At 53.3% G+C, this 23,288-nt stretch overlaps 1 protein-coding gene across 9 annotated transcripts in view; it reads left to right on the top strand.

Annotated features, from left to right (window-relative positions):
- LMBR1 (limb development membrane protein 1) overlaps nt 1-23,288 on the top strand; it is a 72,516-nt gene that overhangs the window by 18,460 nt on the left and 30,768 nt on the right. For 7 of the 9 annotated variants that reach the window (XM_036230597.1, XM_036230601.1, XM_016160963.2 and 4 more), the window contains 3 exons: nt 8,283-8,386; nt 22,564-22,690; nt 23,135-23,203. In XM_036230597.1, the coding sequence (XP_036086490.1) occupies nt 8,283-8,386; nt 22,564-22,690; nt 23,135-23,203 (300 nt within the window). The remainder of the gene's footprint in view (nt 1-8,282; nt 8,387-22,563; nt 22,691-23,134; nt 23,204-23,288) is intronic. The other 2 variants (XM_016160964.2, XM_036230599.1) reach the window with 2 other exon arrangements.

Here is a 23,288-nt window from a genome sequence, read left to right on the forward strand (position 1 = left end):
CGGTTCCGGCTGGGGGCCTTGGCCGCTAGTCCGCAGGGTGCTGTGGGGTGAGTCCCATCTCTCCCCCGGTAGGCATCACGGCACGCCGGCTTCTTCAGTTTACTGTGGGATGGTCCGAGGTGGGCGGAGGTGACTAATAAAATGCCAGCTAAAACTTCGTGTTGTTTTTGTATGATGAAGAAAATTGGAAAAATTAGGTGAAAATGGACAGCAAAAAGTATCCATTTGTATTCACTTTTTGTATCTTGTATGTTAAACAGGTTGTGGAAAAGTATGAAACTCCTCAGTTCCATAAATTGAAAAACAGTGATACAGCTGCTTAACGGGTTTTTCTTTCGGGGTGATGAAAACGTTTTGGGACTAGGTCAAGGTCGTGGTCGCACGGCATTGTGAGTGCCCTAAATGCCACTGCGTTATTCACTTTGAAATGGTAATTTTATGTCATGAGTTTAAAATTAAAACCCAAACAGTGGTACATCGTTGGAAGGTAGAATGATAGAATTAAAATTGTAGCCTTAAAGTCAGGAAGTAATTCTTCACTTATTGAGGTAATTTCCCCTAGTGGGGTCCAGTTTTTGCCAGGCTGTCCAGGCCCACTGTGACCAGACACACACTGTGGCATGATGGCCAGTCTGAGGGTCAGTCCATTTGTTCAGAGGCAACCGTGGCGGACGCGACTTGTCTTCGCAAGGTGCACGTGCTTGATTTTGCTTCGTCAGCGGGAACAGACTACGCTGTTTTAGACATCACGAGGGGACAATATAAACGCTTTGTTTTATCCATTTTCAAGGCCCACAGAAGATTTGAAAAAAAGCAAATTTTTAGATTTTAAGAAATCTAACTTAAAGAAGTCTTATACTTAGTTACGTGTAAATATTAAAATCCAGCCCTTAATAAAATTTGATGTACCAGTGATAGTTAAATGTTACTAACAAACGGTCTCTAGTTAATTGGTCTCAGTAGTTCAGCCATTTATTATAATGTGCATCACCATGGTTACTAGATATTTATTGAAGTATTGTTTAAAATAATAATAAAAAACAGCCTAAGTGTTCAAAGGAAGAAACTTGCTTAATTTATGGTAGGTCTGAGCTGTGAATTGCCTTTGGCTCTTTTAGACCATGATGCAGTTACAGATAGAAAGATGCTGAGAAACTTTTCCTCTGGATGGTAGGCTAATGTGATATAAAATTTTATTTTGGTAGTTGCACTGTGTAATATTTCTATGGTGGGCATGTATTGCTTTTTTTGTTATAAGAAAAAATTTATTGTAAGGTAAAAAATTTCACAAGTCATTGCTAAAATTATTCTTTATTTGTTTTTCTCCAAAGTGAGTAAGCAGAAGCTATTCTAATTCTGAAGTTCTCATAACACTCACCTTTCAAAAGTAAACCTGTTGCCTTTTTTAAGGTTATACTTCTTTGGTAGAATTTTTTTATTAGTCACTTTTTTGACAATTGAATTAGATCCTCACTTTCACTGAAATATTGGTTTTAACTTAGTTTTGTCATTTTGGATGTTATTGAATATACCTGATTTTGGGTTAATTTTATTATTTAAATTTATGAAGTCTTTTGTTACTGTGATGAAAAGTGGTAATTTACTTCACAGCACCTTCTAGTGTATTTTGAAATGTTTCGTGAGGCCAGCAGGTGGCGCTAGAGGTTAACGCATCCTCTGCTGTTCGCGGTTTCTGAGGGCGGTGCTCCGGTTTGGCTGTGAACTCCTCCCGGACTAAGTAATCTTTAAGTTCAGATACCTCTTTTGGGGATAAGCGTTGGATATCTTTCAAAAAGGTTGTTTTTGACACGATTTAGACAAACTACAGAGTTTGCGAATTTCTGTGTGGAAGCATGTAATTTTAACTTTCTGATGTAATATTTGACTAATATTCCTTTTTATTTTACAAATTAATATGTACTGATATATAATCAAATAAAGGCAGTGGTAGCATGTTATGCGTATTGGCCCTAATTTAGGAATGGTTTATTAAACCGTGGACTGTCCCGAGGGGCACACACGTCTGCCGTGTGTGCGGGGAACCGCCGGAGGCCGGCCACGGCTTGGACAGCTGCTGAGAACACAATTACTGCTGAGGAATATGTGTTAGGTGCATTACTTTTCTATCTATTAGATGCTCTCACAGTAACTTTAACTTTCTGTTGCCAATTTGAGAATTAAACTAGCGTAAGCTAAGGCTAAAACACTCACATTTATTTGTTCTGGTTAATAAAGTTTTTGCATTTAATTAGTTACACTCTGAAAAAGTTGGTTATTTACGTGGATGATGTGGATGATTATCCTGTTAGGTGGGGTAAGACCTGAACTCTTAATATCTTAGTGTTAAGTGAATTTTTCTTGCAATAAATACAGCCACGTGCAGCTTAAAGACCAGGGCGCGTCCCTGGAAATGCGTTGTCAGGCCACTTGGCTGTTGCACGACTGTTGGGGAGGTGCTTAGCACTCGGGTGGCCGTGCGGCCCAGCAGGCAGTAAGCGCGGGGCAGGTCCCCATGCCGGCGCGGGGGCTGTGGCGACGGGGGCGGGGGTGAAGGCAGGGGGCGGGGACGAGGGCGCGGGGCCCGCAGGGGGCGCCCCCCCCCCCCCCCCCCCCCCGTGGCCGCCTTCGTCTTCCCCGCGTGGCCGGGGCAGAGTCCGTTCGGTACCGGTGCGTGAGCTTTTGCCTAAGGCAGAACTTGAGGTCTTTTTACTTACAGAGAAAAATTTGAATTTGTGGTTTTCATTCATGAACAGGACACATCTGATCAGAGAGAGAAATTCTGGAAGTGGGGATATTTATAGGTCAACAACAGTGAAAAGTGTCGGTTATGCTGCAAATGATAGTTGACTGTTACAAGCTGCAAAACCTGGGTAAACCGTCCCCTGCCCGGACGGGATCGCCCCGGGGACTCCGCGCGGTGGAGGGCTTGTGGTCCCGTCTGCAGCCGGCTCTGAAGCGCCCTGCCACTTGGCGACATGCGGCTCCACCCAGGCTGGAACTCGAATTGTGCACCCAGCGGTACGGGCGGGCGAGCAGACCGAGGGGGCGGCAGGCTGAGGGCCCGGCTGGCGTCCCTGCGTCTTCTCTGGGGTGTCCTGTGGCACAGGGGTGTGGAGGCCTTTGAGTTTCACGAGGGCCTTAAATGTGTGTTTGGGGGTTCGGGGCCTTCGCGTGCTCCCTAATGAAAGCCGAGCGCAGGCAGCGAAGCGGGGAGGGGCTCGGCTACAGCTTCGCTGCTTTCGCATTGTTCACAATGTGGCGCATGGTTTTTGCGATTTATTTTCTAGCCTACGTTTTGTCTCTGTTTGTTTTTATATACTTTTACTGTCACATGCACACGGGTGTTTGTCACATAAGCCTTTTTTGGTGTAATGAGAATAATTCTTTAAGCAGAAGGTGCTGAGAGGTCGTTTCGGCTGGAATTCACGCCGCTGCCTTTGCCTCCCCGGGCTCGCTGCCGCTGTGCACTAGGACTTTTCAGCTTTTTGGACCGTTTGTGTCGGGTCACGTCGGGGCGGGAGAGGCTCGGCGTCGCTCGCCGCATGCCGTGTCGTTTCTCCCGTTCTTCACGGGAGCCCGGTGAGTTAGGACGCGGCCTATTTTAGGCACAGAGTCCAGGTCCCTTTTCTAGGTCATACGGAGCTGACAGACGCAGACCCAGCTGCTCAGACGCACAGCGCCACACGCTCAGACACCTGCCAGCCAGGCCCTCCCTCCGCCGTGGCTGGGTCCCTGGTTTTCTAGAGGATGTGGCAGTGCTCAGAGTCGCCATAGGACCTGCGACGCCTCACTGGGGGTGGACGTGTCTGAAAGGGTGTTTTCGTGTGTCGAGCTGGCTCGCGCGCCGTGCGCTGGCAGACGCCCCGGTGCGGGCGTTCTGTTCTGTTTCAGCGTCTTACGGACCCGTCAGAAGCTTGGTGAGCATCGTTTTACGCAGAGGGGCAGCACGAATGGCTTCGCAGTCTCAGTTTGAGCATGTCCCATAATCCTATTAAACTAATGTCCTCTTTCTGGGGGGAAAAAATGAAAGGCCTCTGTGTAGGGTCTGGAAACGAAGGTCGCGCGGGGTCGCGCTCCTTCCTGGGCCTCGGGGGGACTGCTCCTCCGCTCAGCCAGGCCACGGGCCGAACTCGGGTCTTCGGCGGCCGTGCAGCGGACGCCCCCGCCCCCTCGCTGGCCCTCGGCCGGCGCCGCCTCTGCCCTGGAGGCGCTGCCACTCCCCTCACGTTCTCCATGTGACCTTCCCGCAAAGGTGGGTCGAGTTTCTTCCCGGCTTCCTGGGCCGCACCTCTGACTCCAGCCGGAGAACGTTCTCGGCTCTTAAAGACCCACCTGGGTAATCCAAAACGATTTATCTCCCTGTCTCTTTCCTAAGGTTCATGACCTTAATTATATTTGCAAAGTCCTTTTTGCTGTGTATACTGGGTGGAATTGTGTCTCCCCCCAACCCCCAAATTCTCGTCCACCGAGAACCTCAGAAGGTGGCGTTATTTGAAAAGGGTTTCTTCGCAGATATGATTGTTAAGGTGAGGTCACACTGGGTTAGGGTGGCCCTGCTCCCCCCCACAGTGTCCTAATAAGAAGACAAAATGGAGACACAGACAGCCCGGGAAGAAGGCCCGTGAGGACAAAGGCTGCGGCCGGGCCGGGGCGGCTAGGACTGCCTGGCACTGCCAAGGGTCGCGGCAGCCCCCAGAAGGGGCAGGAGGGCCCTCCCCGGGGCCTTCAGGAGGCGCGGGGGCCCTGACGGCGCCTCGATTCTGGCCTTCTAAGCCTCTAGACCTGTGAGAGAGTGAGTTTCTGTTGTTCGAAGCCATCCTGTTTGCGACGCTGTTCTAGAAGACTAATAGGCCACGTAATGTGGTGCGTTCACAGATTCCGGGGACTGAGGTGTGGATGTCTTCGCGAGGCCGTGCTGCCTACCTCGAGTCCATAGCCGAGTACGGCGTGGGATCATACCCCCCACAGCCAGGGGACAAATCAGCGAGAACTGCCTCACAGCTCATGCAGGCTCCCGGTTAGTGGACGAGAACATTAACGCATTCCTTGTAACTCTGTTCCCGAAGCTATGTACTGAACATATTGAGACATGGAGGATCCAAAAATGAACCAAATTAAACTTTTAGACGGGAAACCTAGGATGTCTGACGTGGAAAGTATTGGAGGGGATAAATGCAGATAAGACGTCGTAGAAGAGATTTGTGAACTTGAAGGCATGGCGGTGAAAACGGTCCCAAAGAGGAATGCCCACAGAAGACAATGGCAGAAAACCTGACTGGAGCATCGGTGAGGTGACGTTCCTGTAGGAGGGCGGGTTAAGAAAAAAAATCTGGGAACATTTCAAGACTAGGCGAAGCCTGTAAATCCACTGATCCAAGAAGCTCAGCCAGCGCTAAGCGCAGGAAACTGTACCAAGACGCGTCATCACCTTGGTCAGAGCCAGTGACAGAGAAAGCCTTCCAAGCGCTCAGAGGAGCGGCGACCGGAACCGGCCCCCTCCTCGTGGGGAGAAGGCCGGACGGCAGTCAGGCGACGCTTCTCAAGCACTGACCTGCCAAGCCGGTTGGGAACCAGAGCGGCTCCGACAGCGTCAGGTGCGCGGACGGCGCCGCGAAGCCCGGGCCCTTCCGTGGAGACGGGTTGGTGGGAGGCCGGAGCCCAGACCCAGAGCGGGAAGGCGGCTCTCTGGCAGTGGCCGTCCGCGGCGTGTGCCAGAGCTCTCCCTCGCCACGTCAGTCTTGTTAGAAGATGGCCGGTCGTCTGGATAGAGTTCCACGGCACGTGCAGGTAGAACGCATACACCGACAGTGCAAAAGCGGGAAGGGGTGAGCGGAAGCACGCCCTCGCGAGGCGCTCGTGCCGTGTGCAGAGCGCCGGAATGTCACGCGGAGGCGGGCTGTGTGGCGAGTTAGAAGCGGTATGATAAACCGAAAAAACTTGAAATAGCTCGACAGGAAGGTGTGGTCGATAAGCAGACAAAGGATATAAAATGGAATCGGAAAAACTGGTTTATCCCAAGGAGCACAGAAAAAGAAGAAAAAGGGAAGACGGACCAGTGAGATGAATAGAAAACGAAGAGCAAGTTGACAGACGTAAGCCTGACCGAAGCAGCGAACGTCAGGGTCCGAACACCCCGACTGAAAGGCAGAGACCGTCAGATCGCGTAAGCGAGGGAGACAAGCCCATGCTGCTTGCAGGGAACCCGCTGGAAACAGACGCAGCTGGGTTACCAGCAATCGGGGAGACAGGACGTACCATGCGAAGTACGTTACTGTCGGAAAAGGTAAGGCCTAACGAAGACCATTGCATGATGACGGAGAGTTGCTCATCCAAAGAACATGCTAATGAACATCTATCTGCCTAACAAACAGCTATTAAACACATGAAGCGAACACAGGAATGAAAGGATTAATAGTCAAAATCACAATTATATTTAGATATATCTGTACCCCTTTTCCAATAATTAATAGAACAAGTAGACAGGAAAAAAGTGAAGGATGTAGAGACTTAGCTAACATCTAAGCCAGCTTGGCCTAACCTGCACTCACCAGAACGCTGCCCATAAATGGCAGAGTGCATGTTGTGTTTAAGCACACTGGGAGCAAGGTTCTACCCTTAAATGTTACGAAACAGGCCGCCATACTTCTAGAGCGATCTAAGTCATCCAAGAGATGCTTGGAAAATCCCTCAAGTATTTGATTACAGGCGTGGAAATGCCACAGACGTTTTCACAGGTAGAACATCCAGGTTGGGGAGGGAAAAGGAAGACTTTCTGTTAACAGGCGATGCGGTTGTGTATGTAGAAATTCTGGTGGGGTTTGTTATGAAAAAGCTGTTAGAACCAATAAGTGATTTTTGCAAGGTTGCAGGATACAAGATCAATATACAGAACTCAGTTGCATTTCTGTACACTAGCCGTGAACACCCGAAAGAGAACAGGCTGGGGACTCCCCAGCGAGCCGCCCGCACTGTGCGCGTGGTCCCCGCCGTGGGCAGGGGCTCCGCGTGCAGAGGCGGCGTGGTAGGCCGGTGCTTGGGAACAGCTCGTGTTTTAAAAAGCTCAAATTAAGGTTTTTCCACTGAAGCATGTAAGACGATTTCTAAAAAAATCGTAAAACGTTTTATTTCCTGCTAAGTTAAATAGGTTGTAAAACTCATTAAATCTGTCTAAATTTTTGGGTGGGAAACTGTAAATCGATTCTGTTTTCGCGTCGCCGTGTCTCCCGAGGGCAGGGGCTCCCGGGGGGCCGGACGGCACTGGGCCGCATCGCCCCTGCTTGCGCCCACGCCGTGCCGGGGGGCCTCGGGCACTGACGGGCAGCTTTGGCAGTGTGGGCCCGTTTGGGGCCGGCGCAGCCGGGGACCTCGCGCATTGTCGCACGCCCGGAGCGCGCGCTCCGAGCGCACGGGTTCCGCGTCCTGGTTCCCGTAGCGTGGGTGTGGGTTAGGGCGTTGAGTGTAAGTGCAGGTGGTACATCGAATTTACGCTTGGCATAGTTTTTATGTTTTACTCTTGAGTTTTCTCTAAAAATGTGAGATACTGGGCCAAATCCTATCCCGACGACACATGTTAAGTTTGCTTCTTCCAAGTCTGTTCTCATTAGTGTCTTAGTTGCTTTCCACTGTGGCTTTAGGAGAAGGTGCAGCACGTGCCCCCGACGGGCCAGGCCGCGCGCGCTCCCGGCCTCCCCCCCCCCTCCCCCACCCGTTCCCGCTGGGAGCCGCTCGCCCGGCCTCCTGCGCTGCGCGTTGCGGGGTGGGCGCTGCCGCCTGGCACACCGCTGCCGCCCGGAGCAAACGCGCGCGAGTCGCATCTGTGAGTCGCCGGGAACAGCGCTTGGCGCGTGAGGGCTCAATAAATGCTAATTATCAGTTGTAGGGTTTTTACGAGGCTTAAATTAAATGAGATTATGCATGTAAAATGTTTAGTAGAGTATCTGGCATTTATTAAATGCTCAGTAAAGGCTACTGGCTCTAATTTAAATATTCAGGTGCCAATATGTCTAAAGAGGCCGCGTCTTTGGACCGCTGCGTCTCCATGCCGTCAGTGAATGTGTTTTTAGGGCACGAGGAAAGTGAGTTCCATCTTGGCTTTTTTACCAAAAGGTACAAAATTAAAATGAAGAGGCGACTACTGTGATTTCCAAGTGTAGTGCATTCGTCAGGCGGCTCTCCAAGGTCACGTTTTGTTTTGCGGGTGCGATGTGTCTCTGACTCTGCGGGGCCAGCGCCGTCCCGCCCGGCGGAGCCTCACCCGGCGCCGTCTCGTGTCGCCCCTGCAGGTCTGTGGAACCTGGCTTCGCTCTTCTCCAACCTTTGCCTGTTTGTGCTGATGCCCTTCGCCTTTTTCTTCCTGGAGTCGGAAGGTTTCGCTGGCCTGAAGAAGGTGAGTGGGCCGTGTCGCGGAATTAAACCGGCTGAGTGAGGGCGTAGCTCCCATCCGAGCCGGCGTGCGCAGCCGTGCGCCTGGGGGAGAGCGAGGCGGTCCCGGCGGCGGCGATGCTGGCGGCGCCCCGCACGGCCGTGCCCTGCCCGCCCACGGCGGGGCCCCACCGGCCTCCGCGTGCGTGGGCGCCCCGCGGACGCACGTTCGTGCTCTAACCCTTAAGGCACGTCTCTGCGTGAAAGCGCCTTCCTCGGCGGTGCGGCCAGGACGGCAGCGCGCCACACAGTCAGCGTGCCCCGTCCGCTGGCCAGGCGACCGGGACGCTGAGCTCCGGAGCCGGGGCGCGGGGCCAGAGCGGGCAGCCCGGGGCTCTGCAAGAGCGTCTTGAGAAGTGGTGAGGACGTTATCTGTCCGTGAACGCAGCATTTTAAAATGAAAGGAATAGAGTCAATTTTTCGAATATGATGCAAAGATTTAAGGAGCTAATACTTTTTGGGTGACTTTTAAACTTGACAGAATGAATTCTGGTGTTTATTTATAGACACATACACCTTTTAATTTATAGTTCTATTCATATCGTGATTTATGGGGTGAAAGTAACTGTATCTTGTTACTGCGGAATACTGTAACGCCCGTTACGTAAGTTTGGCAGGGGAGTTGTACACTCGTGTGTACCTGTTGTTTCGTAACTTTTGTGGGTCTCAGGTGTGAAATGTTTAGTCTAACATTTCGACCTCTCCTCTTTGAAACCTGTAACATGGCGCATTCTAGACTTCTCTGAGGCGTGCCGCGAAGGAGCCTCTGAGAGGCGACAGGGAAGGTGGTGTTTCCGTGGGCTCCCCTCTCTGTTTTCGGGGTGTCACTCCGTGCTCTGACAGTCTGCAGCTGGGACAGGTGACCGTTGGCTTCATGTTTAGTAAATGGAGCGAGATCAGAAGGGATGACTATTTGGCAGTCACATCTGACGTTGAGAATACTGGATTCATATGTCACAATTGTTTTTTATTATGACGTGCTTGACTTATTTGAGTCATCTATGTCATGTGAAAAATTATATAGTTTCAGTTTCAAAAGCTCTCAACTGTTCATCATTCTTTGAAGAAATTCCAGGAAGTTTTGTTGCTGAAAGGGACTCAGTTCAGACCCGCCTTTTATAAAGAGAAAACCGAGGCCCGCAGGCAGTAAGCAGCCTTCGGGGGACCGAGCACCCGCGTGCCCGGGCGCAGACCCGCGCCTTGCCCGGGTGCTTGCTCCCCTCACGCATCAGCACCGTGGGGAGCCGCCCAGGATGGCCGGGCGGCGGGGCACGGGGCCGTGGGCGAGTGCTGGCGGGGACCTGCACGGACTCCTGCCCGGGCGCCATGAGCCAGCAGGAGCACAGAGGCCGAGTGCCCTCCTGGGGCCAGGGGACCGAGCTTCTGGGAGAAGGACGCGGCAAAGATGACACCCCAGAGAGCCGAGGGGAACACGCAGCAGAAGGAATGACGTCATCGGAGACGCGCGGGGAACAGATTTGGGGGACTCTGGGAGCCTTTCCGTGACAAAGCACTTGCTCAGCAGTGATTGCTATTGTCACAGGAGCTCGCCGGGGACGGAAGCGGAGAGACCGGGCTCCTGCCTGCTAGGCCGCCCCAGGGGATGGCAGCAGTGCGATGAGCAGCATGCGCCTGGTGCGCTGGCCTCGCACACGCCGAGCTGCCGTGGGGGCGCGGGGCCGCGGGGAGCCTGGGCTGCCGGGCCGGCAGGCGCCCCAGGGGGCTGGCCTGCGCCTGAGCTGCGAGCGGGCGGCTGAGCCGGGGCGGCGGGCGGCTGAGCCGGGGCGGCGGGCGGCACCGGCCGGGCACAGGCCTGGGCCTGGCTGGCCCGAGGCTGCGGGGCGAGCCCGCGTCTGGGGTCCGGAGTTCTGTGCCGTAGGCAGAGGGAGCTGGCGCAGGGCTTTCGGAAAGGAGTTTTGCATCTCCTGTTTTATTTGAGTCCATTTAGGAGTTTTACTGTGTCCCCGGGGGCGGCGTGCCACACAGGGGGAGCCCCGTGTTCTGTGGAGGTGCCCCCAGACAGACGCGGGCGAGTCCCCGGCCCTCGCGAAGAGGCACGGGGGGCGGGGCTCCGGCACGGCGGCCCTCGGCCCTGCGCCCTCCTGCGCGTGGCCGGGACAGCTCTGCGCAGCAAGTTCACGCTCTGTGTCGTGGGCGGCTCCCAGCTTGTGCCTCTCATCAAAGTCTAGTTGTTGCCTAAATCGATTATCGGAAACCAGCATGAGCGGAGCCCTCGCTTCCTGACTGTCTTTCTCCCTCCTGTGAACTGACCAACCAGAAGAGCGACTTGGCTGCATTAGTTGCAGTAGAATTAGTCACTCTCCCCAGAATTAAAAAAAAAAAACCTGACAGGAGACCCCAGGGACGCGCCGGTGTTCTCGCGTGCCCTCCGCAGACGAAGGTCTCGGGTCGGGGCTCGGGGCGCGGGGGCCCTGCGGCCTTCGCACCGCCGCGGACGGCGCTGCCTCCATGCTTTCCTTCCCGTCTCGTACACGATCCGAGCACGTGTGTGACTGCGTCCCTCGCCTCGAAATCCCTCAGCCACCCGCTCCGTCTCGGGAGCTCAGAGGGACCGATGTGAGTGGCTGTGGGGTTCCGCTGACAGGACCGATCTGAGGGCTCCCCGGGCACAGCCACGCGTCCCCGGAGCCAGCGCTCAGGGCGGCTCCGCGTGCCCGGCCCGCGTCACGGTGGAGCGGAATGGGCGGGGGTGGCGGAGCCCGGGTCGGTGACCTTGCCCTCCGTCCTGTTGCAGGGAGCAGGGAGAGGGCAGGGAATGAGGGTGCTGGGGAGGGGCCGCCCAGACAGGGCGGGGACCCGGGGCCCGAGGGCTGGCCAGACCGCCCGGGTCCGTACTTGGTCTGAGGCTCCCTTTCTGTAAAGTGGGCATGGCGACAATGGCCGCCTTTATTATCCCGAGGACGAATGAGAGGCGACCGCTCAGGAGGGAGGCTCGGCTCGGCGCTCGCTGGCCGTCGTCGCCGCCGCGGTCCTGGAGCCGACCGCGTCTCACCGCTGGCGTTCCAGAAGACGCGCTGCCGCGTGGGGCTCGGCACAGTGCGCTTGGCGCTTAACCGCCGCGTGTCACCTCAGGCCGCTGCAAGATTCCGAATCGTGACTCGCGTTCTGAGGCGGCGCGGGCCGGGGCAGGATCGCGCCTGCTTGACGACGCGCGCAGCCGAGACCCCGTCAGAAGCGTCGTGAAGCTTTACGGTTGAGGTGGTCACGGCGCATGCCATTTCACAATATTCCTATTTGTCACTTTCAAATCGATTGCGTGAAAGTCCCGAGGGCCGTTAGCATCGTGCCGTTCAGCATGGATGAGTGCGTCCACGCGCGGGCGTTTCGGGGTCGCGCCTCTCTGTGGGGTGCGATCCCGGCGTCCCCGGGGCAGGTTCTAGCTAACGCGGAGGCCCCCGGTTCTCAGTGTCCCCACGGTGTCGCAGCCCGCCGTCGGCTGCCCCCGAGTCACGGCGCGCCTCACGCAGCTGGCCGGCAAGCCCGTGTGACCACGTGTCTTCCTCGGAGGCGCGTTGCTCGCTGGCTGCGTTTGACACGTCCGCCCCAGCGATGCCGAAGAGCTGGGCAAACACCTCTAATTGGTAGAGCCAGCAATGATTCCAGTAACGACGGACCTGCGGCGTGGTGAGTTAAAGCCCGTTCACATCCGTCGGCCACCCTCCTGGCGCTGCCTTGCTGTGTCTCCGTCTGGCGGAGCCCCTGAGCGGCACATGGCCCCGCCACCCTCCCGTCGATTCCCCTGGGCCATCGGTGTTAAAACAGCCCTGCGCATGTTGTGCCGAGATGCGGAAATTGGCCACTAGCCACGGGCGGATGCAGAGCTCGAATTGGAAATCAAATTAAGCAGAATTCTCTACTTAGTTTTTAATTAAACCACTACGTTAATTCAAACAGGCCATTTCAGGCCTGGGGGGTTGGCCCTGTCCTTTTAAGGGCTTCAGATGGCCTTGGGCTTTCTGCTGGCCGTGGCCTGTGTTCTGTTCTCACGGGGCCATCTCCTCACTGCTCCTAGTCGCTAAGTCTCAAGGCTAGGAGTGTGTGAGTGGTTCTGATGAAGCCTGTCTGTTGTCTGTTTTAGGTAGAGGGCCACTTGCATCTTGGAACGCTAACCTGCCATTAGCAATTAAATGTTTACCAGATTTAGGCTTCGCTGTCACAGTGTGTGTCGCGTTGAGCTTCGTGTCTGTCCGCGTGGGTCTGAGCCTGACCCCACGCCCGCCTCTTCATGTTGCGGCTCCGCTGAGGAGGGGGCCTCTGCCGGCGTGCGCTCGGCCGCGGGCCGGAGTCCGAGGGTGTCGGGCCCACGGTGCCGCCGACCCCGTCACACTGCCGACTGGCCACTGGACTGGCGGGGTGGTGTCGGGAGATGGCTTCTGATCGCCTCGCGAACCCCGGGGCTGACCCTCCGGCCCGGGTTTGAATCAGAGTGAAGAATGTGTGTGCTTATGTTACGTTTTCACATCTTGCTTTGAATGAACGTGGCATGAGAGAAAAACTCGGCAACTTAATGAAAGTGAAAAATCCTCGCCAATAATGACAGACGAATTCAGAAACTAAAGCTGTTTCTGGGAGCGACTTGAGCTTGAGCTCACCTTAATGCCTATCTTTGATTTGAAATCATAGCATAAACTTTAACATGAGTGACAGCAACATCCTGACCAATTACCCAAACCGTGCAGGCGTCCCCAAACGTCCAGAACATAGCACACGGTCTGCGGGATTAAGAGGTTAACTCCTATAACTTCAAACGAAGTGCTTGATAATAAAAGCAAAAAGTACAAAATTTGCGGTAACTTCCTTTCTTAATTAATTGGACTGGCCAGGTGGAAGCGGAGGGCTCGGTGCTGGTGCGCGGCGGGTCCATAAAGCCGAGCACCGTGTCAGCGCGGCGGAGGAGCAGCGAAGATTGTTTTCATATGTCCCGCTCCTGTGTCACAGTTTGAGATTGTCCTGGTTTATGTCCCTGTTGGCAAACTTACATAAAAGTGACCCTGTACTGTATTTTATGACCAGACGACTGTTCCCCCCCAGTGGCTAATTTGTGTCAGGCCTCCATCTTAAAGAGATGCAGAGACGAGAAGGAAGTCCAGCCCGGCCTCGGTCAGCTTTCATTGCGTCCTTTCATTATTTTTGCTCGTTTTTTGCCACTGATCATCCATAAATTGTTGGAAATGAGTGATTAAGGAAGTGCTGCTCAGTGTTAGTGGCACATGCGCATATTCGCATGTTTTTGTGGGCGAGAGGAAATCGCAGACAACAAGGAAGACCCCCGCCGGGAGCCGTTCGGGGGGCTTCACCCAGGGTCGCGTTTTGATCTTCGTTTATTACAGAAGACGGAGTCATATCTCACTGACCGCTGTTATGTGTTAATTTGATTTTTCCAACACCTTCAAGAAAAAAAATCATTCGGCAACTTATTAATAGAACTCCTCCCTCTCCCGCAGCCGGGGCACAGGAACGGCGTGGGTAAGGGGGGTTGTTTTCCAGACTTTCGGTTCTGGGGGGCTGTGACCCGTGGGGTCCCTTCGGAACCGTCCCCGCGCTGGGAAGGCGGGCGGCGTGAGCAGAGGTCTTGCGCGCAGCGGCGCGTAGCATCAGAGACGTGAAGGTGTCTGTCGTCGCGAGGAGAAGTACATTGGTCTCACTTAAAAGTTATTTGAGTTTATAAAGATTTTGAACCGAAAGTCGTTTACTCCGTGAGGCGATGTTAATTCTGTCGCTGCTCTTAGCGCAGTTGCGTGTTGGAGGGAATCCGTCGTAACTCCGGGACCTCTCTGTTTTCGTGAACGGGCGGCCGTGTGTCCGTCACTCAGTTGCCCAACGCTTCGTGGCGGTCTCGTGCTTTGGACTGGACCATTACGTAGCGCTTCCAGCTCGGTCTCCACTTCTCAAGCGGAGGGCGATTTCTCCCGCAGGGCAGGACCGTCTGTTTCTTCGCTTGCACGACAGCGCAGTGGCAAAGCCGCGAGCCGTGGCTTTCGGACCTGGACTTAAAGCCTGGGTCTCCTCCTTGCAGACCTGGGACTTCGGGCACGTGTCTCGGTGTCCACGTTCGCGAAATGGGCTGGCCCTCTTCCCCTGACCGCTGGTCACCCCTTTTTGCAGAGCACCCAGGACCCGGCGGGAGCAGCAGGTAGCGTTAGCTGCCCAAGTGCATCAGCTACGTGAACTCGATAATGAAACCCCGGGAGGATTTGTGCAGGATTACTTTAATGCAGTGTGTGATAGCGAAGCGATATCAGAGATTACAGCGGCCTAGAGATTATAGAGCCAGCTTTACTTCTTTGCTTTTTGAAATTGGAATTGTTTTATCTTATACCGGTGCAGGTTGTAAAAAATAGGTATTATGTTTAATAGGTAACTAAACTTCCAACTTTATTTTATATGATGATTAAATTGCTAACAAATGTCTCATAATTCGGGGCTCTTTGTTAAATGAGGAAAAGTTTTGGTAGGGAGGAAATAAAAAATCACCGGGTTTAGGGTTTAAAGTAATTGTACTTTTAATTAAACTGGCCCTAGTACTTCCAGTATTCGTGAAGCAGTTTATAGAAATAGTCATCGTCAATTAGAGTCTTTTCTCTAAATATTTTTTTTCTGGGGAATTGAAAACTCTACACCCTTGGTTAAAATGAACTTTATTTGAAAGTAAAATTAAACGTCGGCTTTAATGCCGACCGCAGAGCTTTTCCGTAAGCGCGATCTTGTGGGAAGGGCTCGCTGAGAGGCTGGAGTTGAGATTGTTAAAGTCTTGTATTTATTTGGGATTGAAACTCATATTTATTTGTCTATAAAGTCACTTATTCACTGTGGAGCGTTCGCCGGTACGCGGCTCGGCCGTGGCACGTCCGGGCACCGCGCACTCACCTGGCCCGTGCACGCCGAGCGTGTTCGCCCTGCGCCTTGAACCCACGTCCGGGCCCCTCTTCCTCGCTTCCTGTGAGTTCTGCTGGCCCCTTACCAGGGACGTAGTGCGACTCAGTTATGTGTTACTTTGGGGCGTCCTCGGACCGCTGGTCTGAGAGGCTTTGTGGTCCCTGCTTGAAGGAGCTCGGGCTTCGCCGACAAGTGCGGGGCCCAGGCCCTCCTCCCGGCCCCCAGCCGCCCCCAGCTTTGCAGCCGTTTCGGCCTCTCACGGCCTTCGTGTGTCTAAAGAAGGGCGTCCCCAGGCCGGGGCTCAGAAATTCCTTCTCACGGCTCCGAGACGGTTTCCACGCGCGCTCACGTCTCTCCTGACAGCGTCCGGACGCCCGGGCGCCGAGGCCGAGACGCCCTGTCCTGCTCGGCCCGTCTGACACACACTCGCGAGGCCGGTGATTTGGGCTGATTTTCCAGTGTATTTTGACTTCTGTCAGTTTTTCATTAATATTTTAATTTTAATTGAGACAATTTTAGAGAAAGCCAATTAACCCCACATTGTATTTTATATCATTCCGAATTGCCTGTCAACGTCCGCCCCTGGATTGCTGTGTGATTATAATGAGCGTGCGCACGTATTTTATGTCTCACTTTAGTCGCGCGTTCCACATCCGTGCGTTTCTGGGGGCAGGGGACGTCGTCCCGGCTTGGACGCGGGTGCAGCGGCCATGGCTGCCCGGCGGCGGGTCCGGGACGCTGTGCGGGGCCCGCAGCGGCTCCGCCCGGTTTCCGTCCCCACGGGGGCAGGGGGCCGCGCAGCAGGCCGAGAGCCGTGCGGGGCAAGTTCCGCCTGGTAGACGTGCCCCCGATTTGCCCCCGCACGCAGGGTGGCCGGACTTTTCATTTCCTTGTCCCCTCGGGAATTACCCAGTTCCGCGTCTGTTCTCAAGTGAGCCGCAGCCTTTCCAGCGGCCTAAGTCCACCTGGACTCTTCGGATTCTCCTTTGACGTGGTTTTAACAAACATTAAAGCCACGTGGCTGTGCCGGTGAAGGCGGTGAGGGTGGCACTCGCGAGAGGCCTCCAGGGCGTCCGCAGCCGAGACGCCACACCCAGCACCAGATCCGCTGTCGCCGGAGGCAGGGGGAGGCAGGGGACGGTAGAGGACAAGGCAGGACAAAACTCTCGCGGAGACAGAGGCGCAGACGCCAAGTCACTGGGAGGAGCCGACCCGGGAGCCACCGGGTTCAGCTCAAGAGCCGCTGGCCACAGAGAGGGCCGCGGGGCGACTTGAGGAGGTGCGATCCGGCCCTGCAGACGTTTCGCGGCGGAAGGAGTCAAGGCTGTCGTGCCTCGTATCGCCAGAAACGGAGGTTCTGCCGACTCACTCGGACACACAGAAAACCGAGTGTGGCCTCCAGGGCGTTTCTCCCAGACCGCAAGGAGAACTCCACCTTCGTGCAGATTTGTCCGGAACCTCGGAGATGGCCAGGCACAGCTTTAGGGGAGGGCCTGGTGTACCCCTGACGCTGCGGGCAGGCGGGGAGGATGGCATGGGGCGGGGACGTCGTCGGGCGCCCTGTTCACGAACACCTGTGGCTCTGAAAGTCCCGAGCCGGACCCGGCCCTATGGCCCTGTGCGCAGAGGATCGCCGTGAAGAACGTTCGCTTCAGGGATGCGGGTTGGGTTTCCCGGGGGAAAAGCCGTGACTGTAATTCCTGCTAGGGGAGTTGATGAGGATATAGTTAAGCAGGCGCCTCGAGAGGGGCACAGGACACAGTCAGTGCGGTCAGCAGCCATTCACGATGAAAAAGCAGACTGAAAACTAGAGGGAACTTTCTTAACACGATAACGAGCACCTACCCCACGCCTGCACGTGGCGCACGCACGTGATGGAGAGACGGTGGACGTGCTTTCTTTAAAATCGGACGCCGGCCCCAGTGAGCGGAGCCGCGGAGCGCGGTCGGCGGGGGCGCTGGACGGAGGGCGGTCGGCATCGGCCGCTGAGCCCGTCTCCCGCGACGTCCTGCAGAGCCTAAAGGTAGATTAGCAGTTCAGATAAGAGAATGTAGCAAGGAAGGTGGAAATATGTAGAACGTCAGTAAATAGTAATAGCGAACGAAATCTAACTGCGATACCTCTCATAATAGCGAGACAGCCTGAGATACAGTGAAATGAATCCAGCAAATGACATGTAAAGCCTTCACAGAAACAAAACAGCGTATTGAAAGATGTTAAAGAAGGCCTAGATAAGTGGACGTATATTTCTATGTTTATGAATTTCTCTGTGGTGAAAATGTCAGTTCTCAAATTATCTTTTAGAGTCGATGCAGTTCTAATGAGAATTCCGAGAGGTGATCTTGTGGAACACGACAGGGAGGTAGGTAGTGATTCCGATAGAAATGCAGGGAGCCCGGAGCAGCCGGGGCAGTTTCGAAGGACAGGGGATGGAACTTACTCTACCAAACACTGAAAAAGGGGCAAAGGACCCGAATAGACACTTCTCCGGAGAAGGTACACGCAGGCCAGCAGGCGCACGACCAACCTCAGCGTCACCAGTCACCAGGCAATCGCAAGTCAAAACCACTGAGATGCTCCGTCACGCTCAGTAAGATGTGGGGCGGGGGGGGGGGGCAGGTAACAACCTGGAGACTCCAGACGTTGGCGAGGGCGCAGCGTGCTCAGAGCCCTTCTGCGCTGCTGTGGGGGTGTGGAAGGCAGGTTGGTGGCTGCTCGGAGATCACGACGGCGTCACCACGTGACCCAGCAATTCCGCTTTGGGGCCAATACGCAGAAGAGTGGAAAGCGAGGACTCCCGGGTATTTATGCTCCCATTTTCGTGGCAGCATTGTTTACACTAGCCAAAAGCCGGACACGGCCCAAGTGTCCATCGATGCATTGTAAATAAATAGATAAGGGATACAGTGGAGTATTACTCAGCCTTAAAAAAGGAAAGGCTGACACATGCTACAATGCGGGTGAACCTCAAGAGCGTTGTGCCGAGTGAAAGCTGTCACACGCAGGGGTGGCTAACGCGGTGCGATCCCGGTCACGTGAGGTACTTGGAGCGGTCAGGTTCATAGAGTCAGAAAGGAGACCGGGTCCCGGGGGCGGGGGGAGAGGCGGGTGGCGGGTGCAGGGTTCCGGTTCGGGGTGATGAAGGTGACAGCTGCACCACAGCAGAATGTACCGAATGCCACCGAACTGTGCACTTAAAAGTGGGTAAAATGGTACATTTCGTTCTGTATATTTTGCCATAATGAAATGAACACGGCAGTCTGTGTAATGATGACGTCCTAGGAAAAGCAGCTTCGTGTGTTTTGCTGTGATGTCTTCACTGGCGTTGTCGATTTGTCTGAAGTGCGTTTTAAGCCCCTCACCTCCCTGTTTCCACGGCCGTTTGTCCTCGTGTGTTAGTTCCGTCCTGTGGGGCGGCCGGAGGCACAGCCATCGGACAGGGCGGCCCCGGCAGCTGGTTTCACTTCTCTGGGGCGAGCCTCCTCGTTCGCGATGAAGTTTCCATCTGGTCGGTCGTGAAGATTCGGTGCGCACGTGCGGCAGCTGCCGGGAGCTCGCTGCCGGTCAGGCCCGTCTCCTCCGCCCCTGCAGCTTTATGCCCAGAGGGGCGCTGGGACGGAACTGGGGGCGAACTTGCTGGCTGAGCGGACGCAGTGTGCCGGGAAAGGTTTCTTCCAAATGTAGAGTCATGTTAAAAACGTTCGCTCTGAAGTCCCGGCAGTTTTTTATAATTCAGATCTTTCGTTTACATGTTGGAAACTTGCTGTATTAATTTACTGACTTGTAGTCTGGAGGATTTTTGTTCAGCTAACATGAGACATTTCTGCCCGCGAATTTGAATACAGTGACTATCTTAGTGCAACGAGCTGGCAGTGTTAGTGTTTTTATTTTAACTTCTGAAATACTTCCTTTTTGTCAGGTTTTAATAAGTTTTAATTTTTCTATCTTGTCTAGACTACATTAAATTAATAATAGACTGCAGAAAATGTTAATATTAAAAACCATTTCACTGTAGAACTTAAGAAAGCTTTCCAGAAAGCTGTTTTCTTTGGGACCAAAAGCATTTCGTTCACACTCTTAATGGGAGCGAGAAGGGGAATGTTTGACACTCTCTAGAGATGCTGGTTTGTAGTGTTTTCGTGGTGTGAAATAATTGATACCTGCCTTAATTTTCTGTCCTTCATCGAGGCTTCTATCCATCTCCCCCAGATGACTGCGTGTGTGCCTGGTGCAGTCTTGATGTCGTGCTGAGCAAACCTTATCTTAAGGCTACTGAGAGACCCTTTTTGTTAAATGAAAACAATGGTTTGATATTTATTTTAAATGTTCTGTGAATGTGGAACATTTTCCCAGGCTTTCCCGATGGGTGGAGACATAGTGTATGGAGTGGTGTTTACATACCTCCAAGGGTCAAGATGAGCGGGCACAGTCTTGTCTGAATGTTCATCACCATAGAAACATACCGGCTTATTGTCAGAGCTTTTGTAAGTGCGTTGAGATTCTCACTTTATCGACATTCAGTGCAGAGCAATTAAATGTGTGATTGACCAGCACAGACATTTCAAGAAGCGATTGTAACTATTTTAGTGGTTTAGCTTTCCTCATTCAGTACTCATTTAAATCCAAAAAGAAGTTTATGAGTTTACATGTATTTTGTCTATACTAGCTTACTTAGTCAATTAAAACTGTTATAATGTTGCGCGATAGCTGTAATTTCCAAAATAATACTGGAAGGAAACCAGTGTAAGTAATTATGTAGCTTGCTTTTCTTAAAACTACACATGGTATTTCAGTGGCAGAAAGTACTTTGTTTCGACGGTGTTTTTTACCATTATGCTACGTGCTTGTTACCCTGTGACTTTAATTAAAGTTCTAGGGTGTCAGTGTGGGGACTTAGGTTCGTGGTTTCGGGAGGGGTCGGGCTGGGTACTCACGCGGGGACGAGCGTGTCCCAGAGCGCCTGGGATGCTGGCGACGTGTGCTGGCGGGCAGTGTGTGTGCGAAGCAGGCAGCACTGCCGGGCGTGAGCGGGGCCCCGACCCGGGGGGGCCAGTGGAGGCCTTCCTCTGCGACTTCGTCTGCAGGGCGTTGCAGTAAGTCGTTCTGACGTCTGGCACGTCTTTTAGCTCAGCACATGCAAGAATGGAGCTGAGGGGACCTCCCCCTGGGGGCCTCCCGCTCCCATCCTGACTCTTAATGGAAAAATGAGCAGTCGGCACGGTTTTCGCTCAGATGCTGTCCCGCTGGTGATTAATGGTGGCGATAAAAGCTCTCACGATGCCTTTCATTGCTCGGCAGACGGAATCGCACACAAAAGTTTAAAAACCTCACACGTCACATGCCATAGAGCCTGTGTTCTTCAGGCTTCGTGATATTTTTATGACCCCGAGAAAGGTGCTGCCGGCAGTGTGTGTGTTTTCGGTGCTCGTGTGAGCAGGGCGACGTGGTCGTTTATAGGCCCGTCACTGCATTCTCCGTCCTAAAGTTGCTGAAGGTAAAAAATCTGCCACGTTGCATTGAACAAACAAATCTATTCTGTTTTTATTGGTTTAGCTGAAGTGTATACATGTGACACTTAATCGATTTCAAGTTGGGCTGATTTTGTCTCATTTAATCACAGGAAGAGAATAAAATTAACAAAAGGAAACATAACTGTCCTTGCCTCCTAGTGGATTAAGTCAGAATAACAATTATTTCTTGTTGCATCAGTTACCTTCAATAATTCATAAATGGCATAATCGTATTTCATAATTTTGGTGGCTTGCTCTGTGGCAGCCTTTTCTGTAAATGTAATATTGCTAATTCGCTCTTTTTTATTTAGATTGAGAGCTGAAAATAGATTTCTTTTTTGTGAGTTATTTACTATCTTTCAAAAGAACTGTTAATCAATTCGAAGTAGATTTTTGAATAGTTTATATGATTGGACTGCAGAGGTTTGTTTTTGTTAAATGTTTCTTATTTGATGGCTTAAGCATGTGAGTATGCAATTTAGACATTTCTTCTGGATATTCATAGATCAATAATAGAAAAGAATACTCCTGGAATGATATAGCTTGTTCCTTTCTAGAAAGATAGTTCGCATGTAAGTTTTAAAACGCAGACAGGATCTGGGGGGCTTGGTTTGTCAGCACATGTGGGTGAGCGTGTGGCTATTCAACCCCAGCGCCACTGTCAGATGGGGTCGTACTTAAGTTGCATTTTAAATACGATCCGTTTTTCTCAGCGCAAGAATATGCTTTTTCTTAACATAAACAGAAGGGGCCAGTTCTGAATCCGGTTGTAGATTTCTTCTCTTCGCCCTCAATGCTGCTCGAACCACTGAGCAGAGCCGTTTCGCGGTAAATGAGGAGGCCGCCTGCGAAGAGTCCCTCGCCAGGGCCACCTTGGAAGGGCCAGGGAGCGCGAGGGCACGGGGCAGCCCTCTGCGGCCCCGCGTGCGAGGCGGCGGGCGCCGTCCGCTGGGCCCAGCGTCGTGGCCGGCACCTGAGGTTCAGGTAATCCAGACCGAAGGAAGCGAGAGACACAAGAGACTCGGCTGGCGGCCGCAGCAGCCGACCCTGCGGGCTCAGTGAGCGCGCGCCCTGAGCCCGCACCCGCGGGGCGCTCCCGGCCTCGCCCGCAGGGCTGGTGGCCGGCGTGTCCTGTGCCTTTAGCCGCGCGTCCCCCGTTCCTCTGACTGTAGGGGTTTTGCGGGAGGGACAAGGAGCAAGGCCCGGCCTTGAGGACTCACTGCGAAGCGCCGCGCCGCCCACGGGGCGGCGCTCGGGAGAGTTGGCCTCGTCCTCTGTGGTCGCCTGGACGCTCTGTCGTGCAGGGCGATCATCCGCAGACAGAATTCTCCCTAACGCGGGACAGAACGACCCGGTTTCTCCCGCCGCGGCCGGGGAGCTCCTCGCCACCGCTGGGGGGCGCCGCGGCCGCACTGGGTCCCTGCAGAGCTCCCAGGAGAACCGCTAACCGTGGTTAAACCGACTTTCTCCGCGGAAGGTGCCAGGAAAGTCGTCGTTGTTTAAAATGGCCCTGTAACATGGTTTATGAAATTTGTTGGTACTTCTTTCAAAGCTTAATGGTATTTTATATCATTTTGACGTCAGTCTAAGTGTTCCAAACTGTAAGCCTTCAGTGGTGGTTGTCCTGCTGATAAGTGTAGATTTCCTCCCCTTCCAAAGGACTTCTGCGCCTTTGTGTAGAAACCGGATTGTTCCCGAGATGAAGTGTGACCGCCGCCTCTGTTTCATTTCCCAGGGACTGCGGGCCCGCGTGTTGGAAACCCTGGTCATGCTCGTCCTGGTGGCTCTGCTGATCCTGGGCATCGTGTGGGTGGCCTCGGCGCTCGTGGACAATGACCCGGCCAGTGCCGAGTCCTTGTACGGTAGGGCCGGGCTTAGCCCCTGCTCTGGCGCCCCTGCGCTTACGCGGTGCCCCCGAAAACCTGAGCGTGATTCTTGGTGTGGTGAACCCTGGTTAATTTACAGCGTTAAGGGGTCTTCCGACACGCTTAAGAAGGATGCACGTGTGTTTCCTACACGCACAGTGTGGACGCGGCTTTTCAGAATTCTCTCTTTTTTTTTTTGGTTATTTGGTTTCTGTTCTTTTAATTCCATGGAGGCTTTTTTCTCCCTCCAGACAGGTTTTGCAAAGGGTTTGTTTCCTGTTCTTCTGTTTTAGATCTTTTTTATTGTATAGTTTAGAAAGTATGTGGTTTGGTAGACTCAGGTAGGCAGTTATGACATTAAGTATACATTAATTTATAGTCGGCCTATATCTTAGCATACAGTATTTTGGATTTACTAAAATATATTTACATTTTTTCCAGACCTCTGGGAGTTCTACCTACCCTATTTATATTCCTGTATATCACTGATGGGATGTCTGTTACTTCTCTGTAAGTATTTTGCTGACTTAATATTGATAAGAAAATAGAGTTTGTTATGTGTTTTGGAAAATTATGAGAAATTTTTTTGATGGGA

This window comes from Rousettus aegyptiacus, unplaced genomic scaffold, assembly GCF_014176215.1.
Source record: "Rousettus aegyptiacus isolate mRouAeg1 unplaced genomic scaffold, mRouAeg1.p scaffold_m13_p_13, whole genome shotgun sequence".
In the NCBI taxonomy this organism is placed as follows: Eukaryota; Metazoa; Chordata; class Mammalia; order Chiroptera; family Pteropodidae; genus Rousettus; species Rousettus aegyptiacus.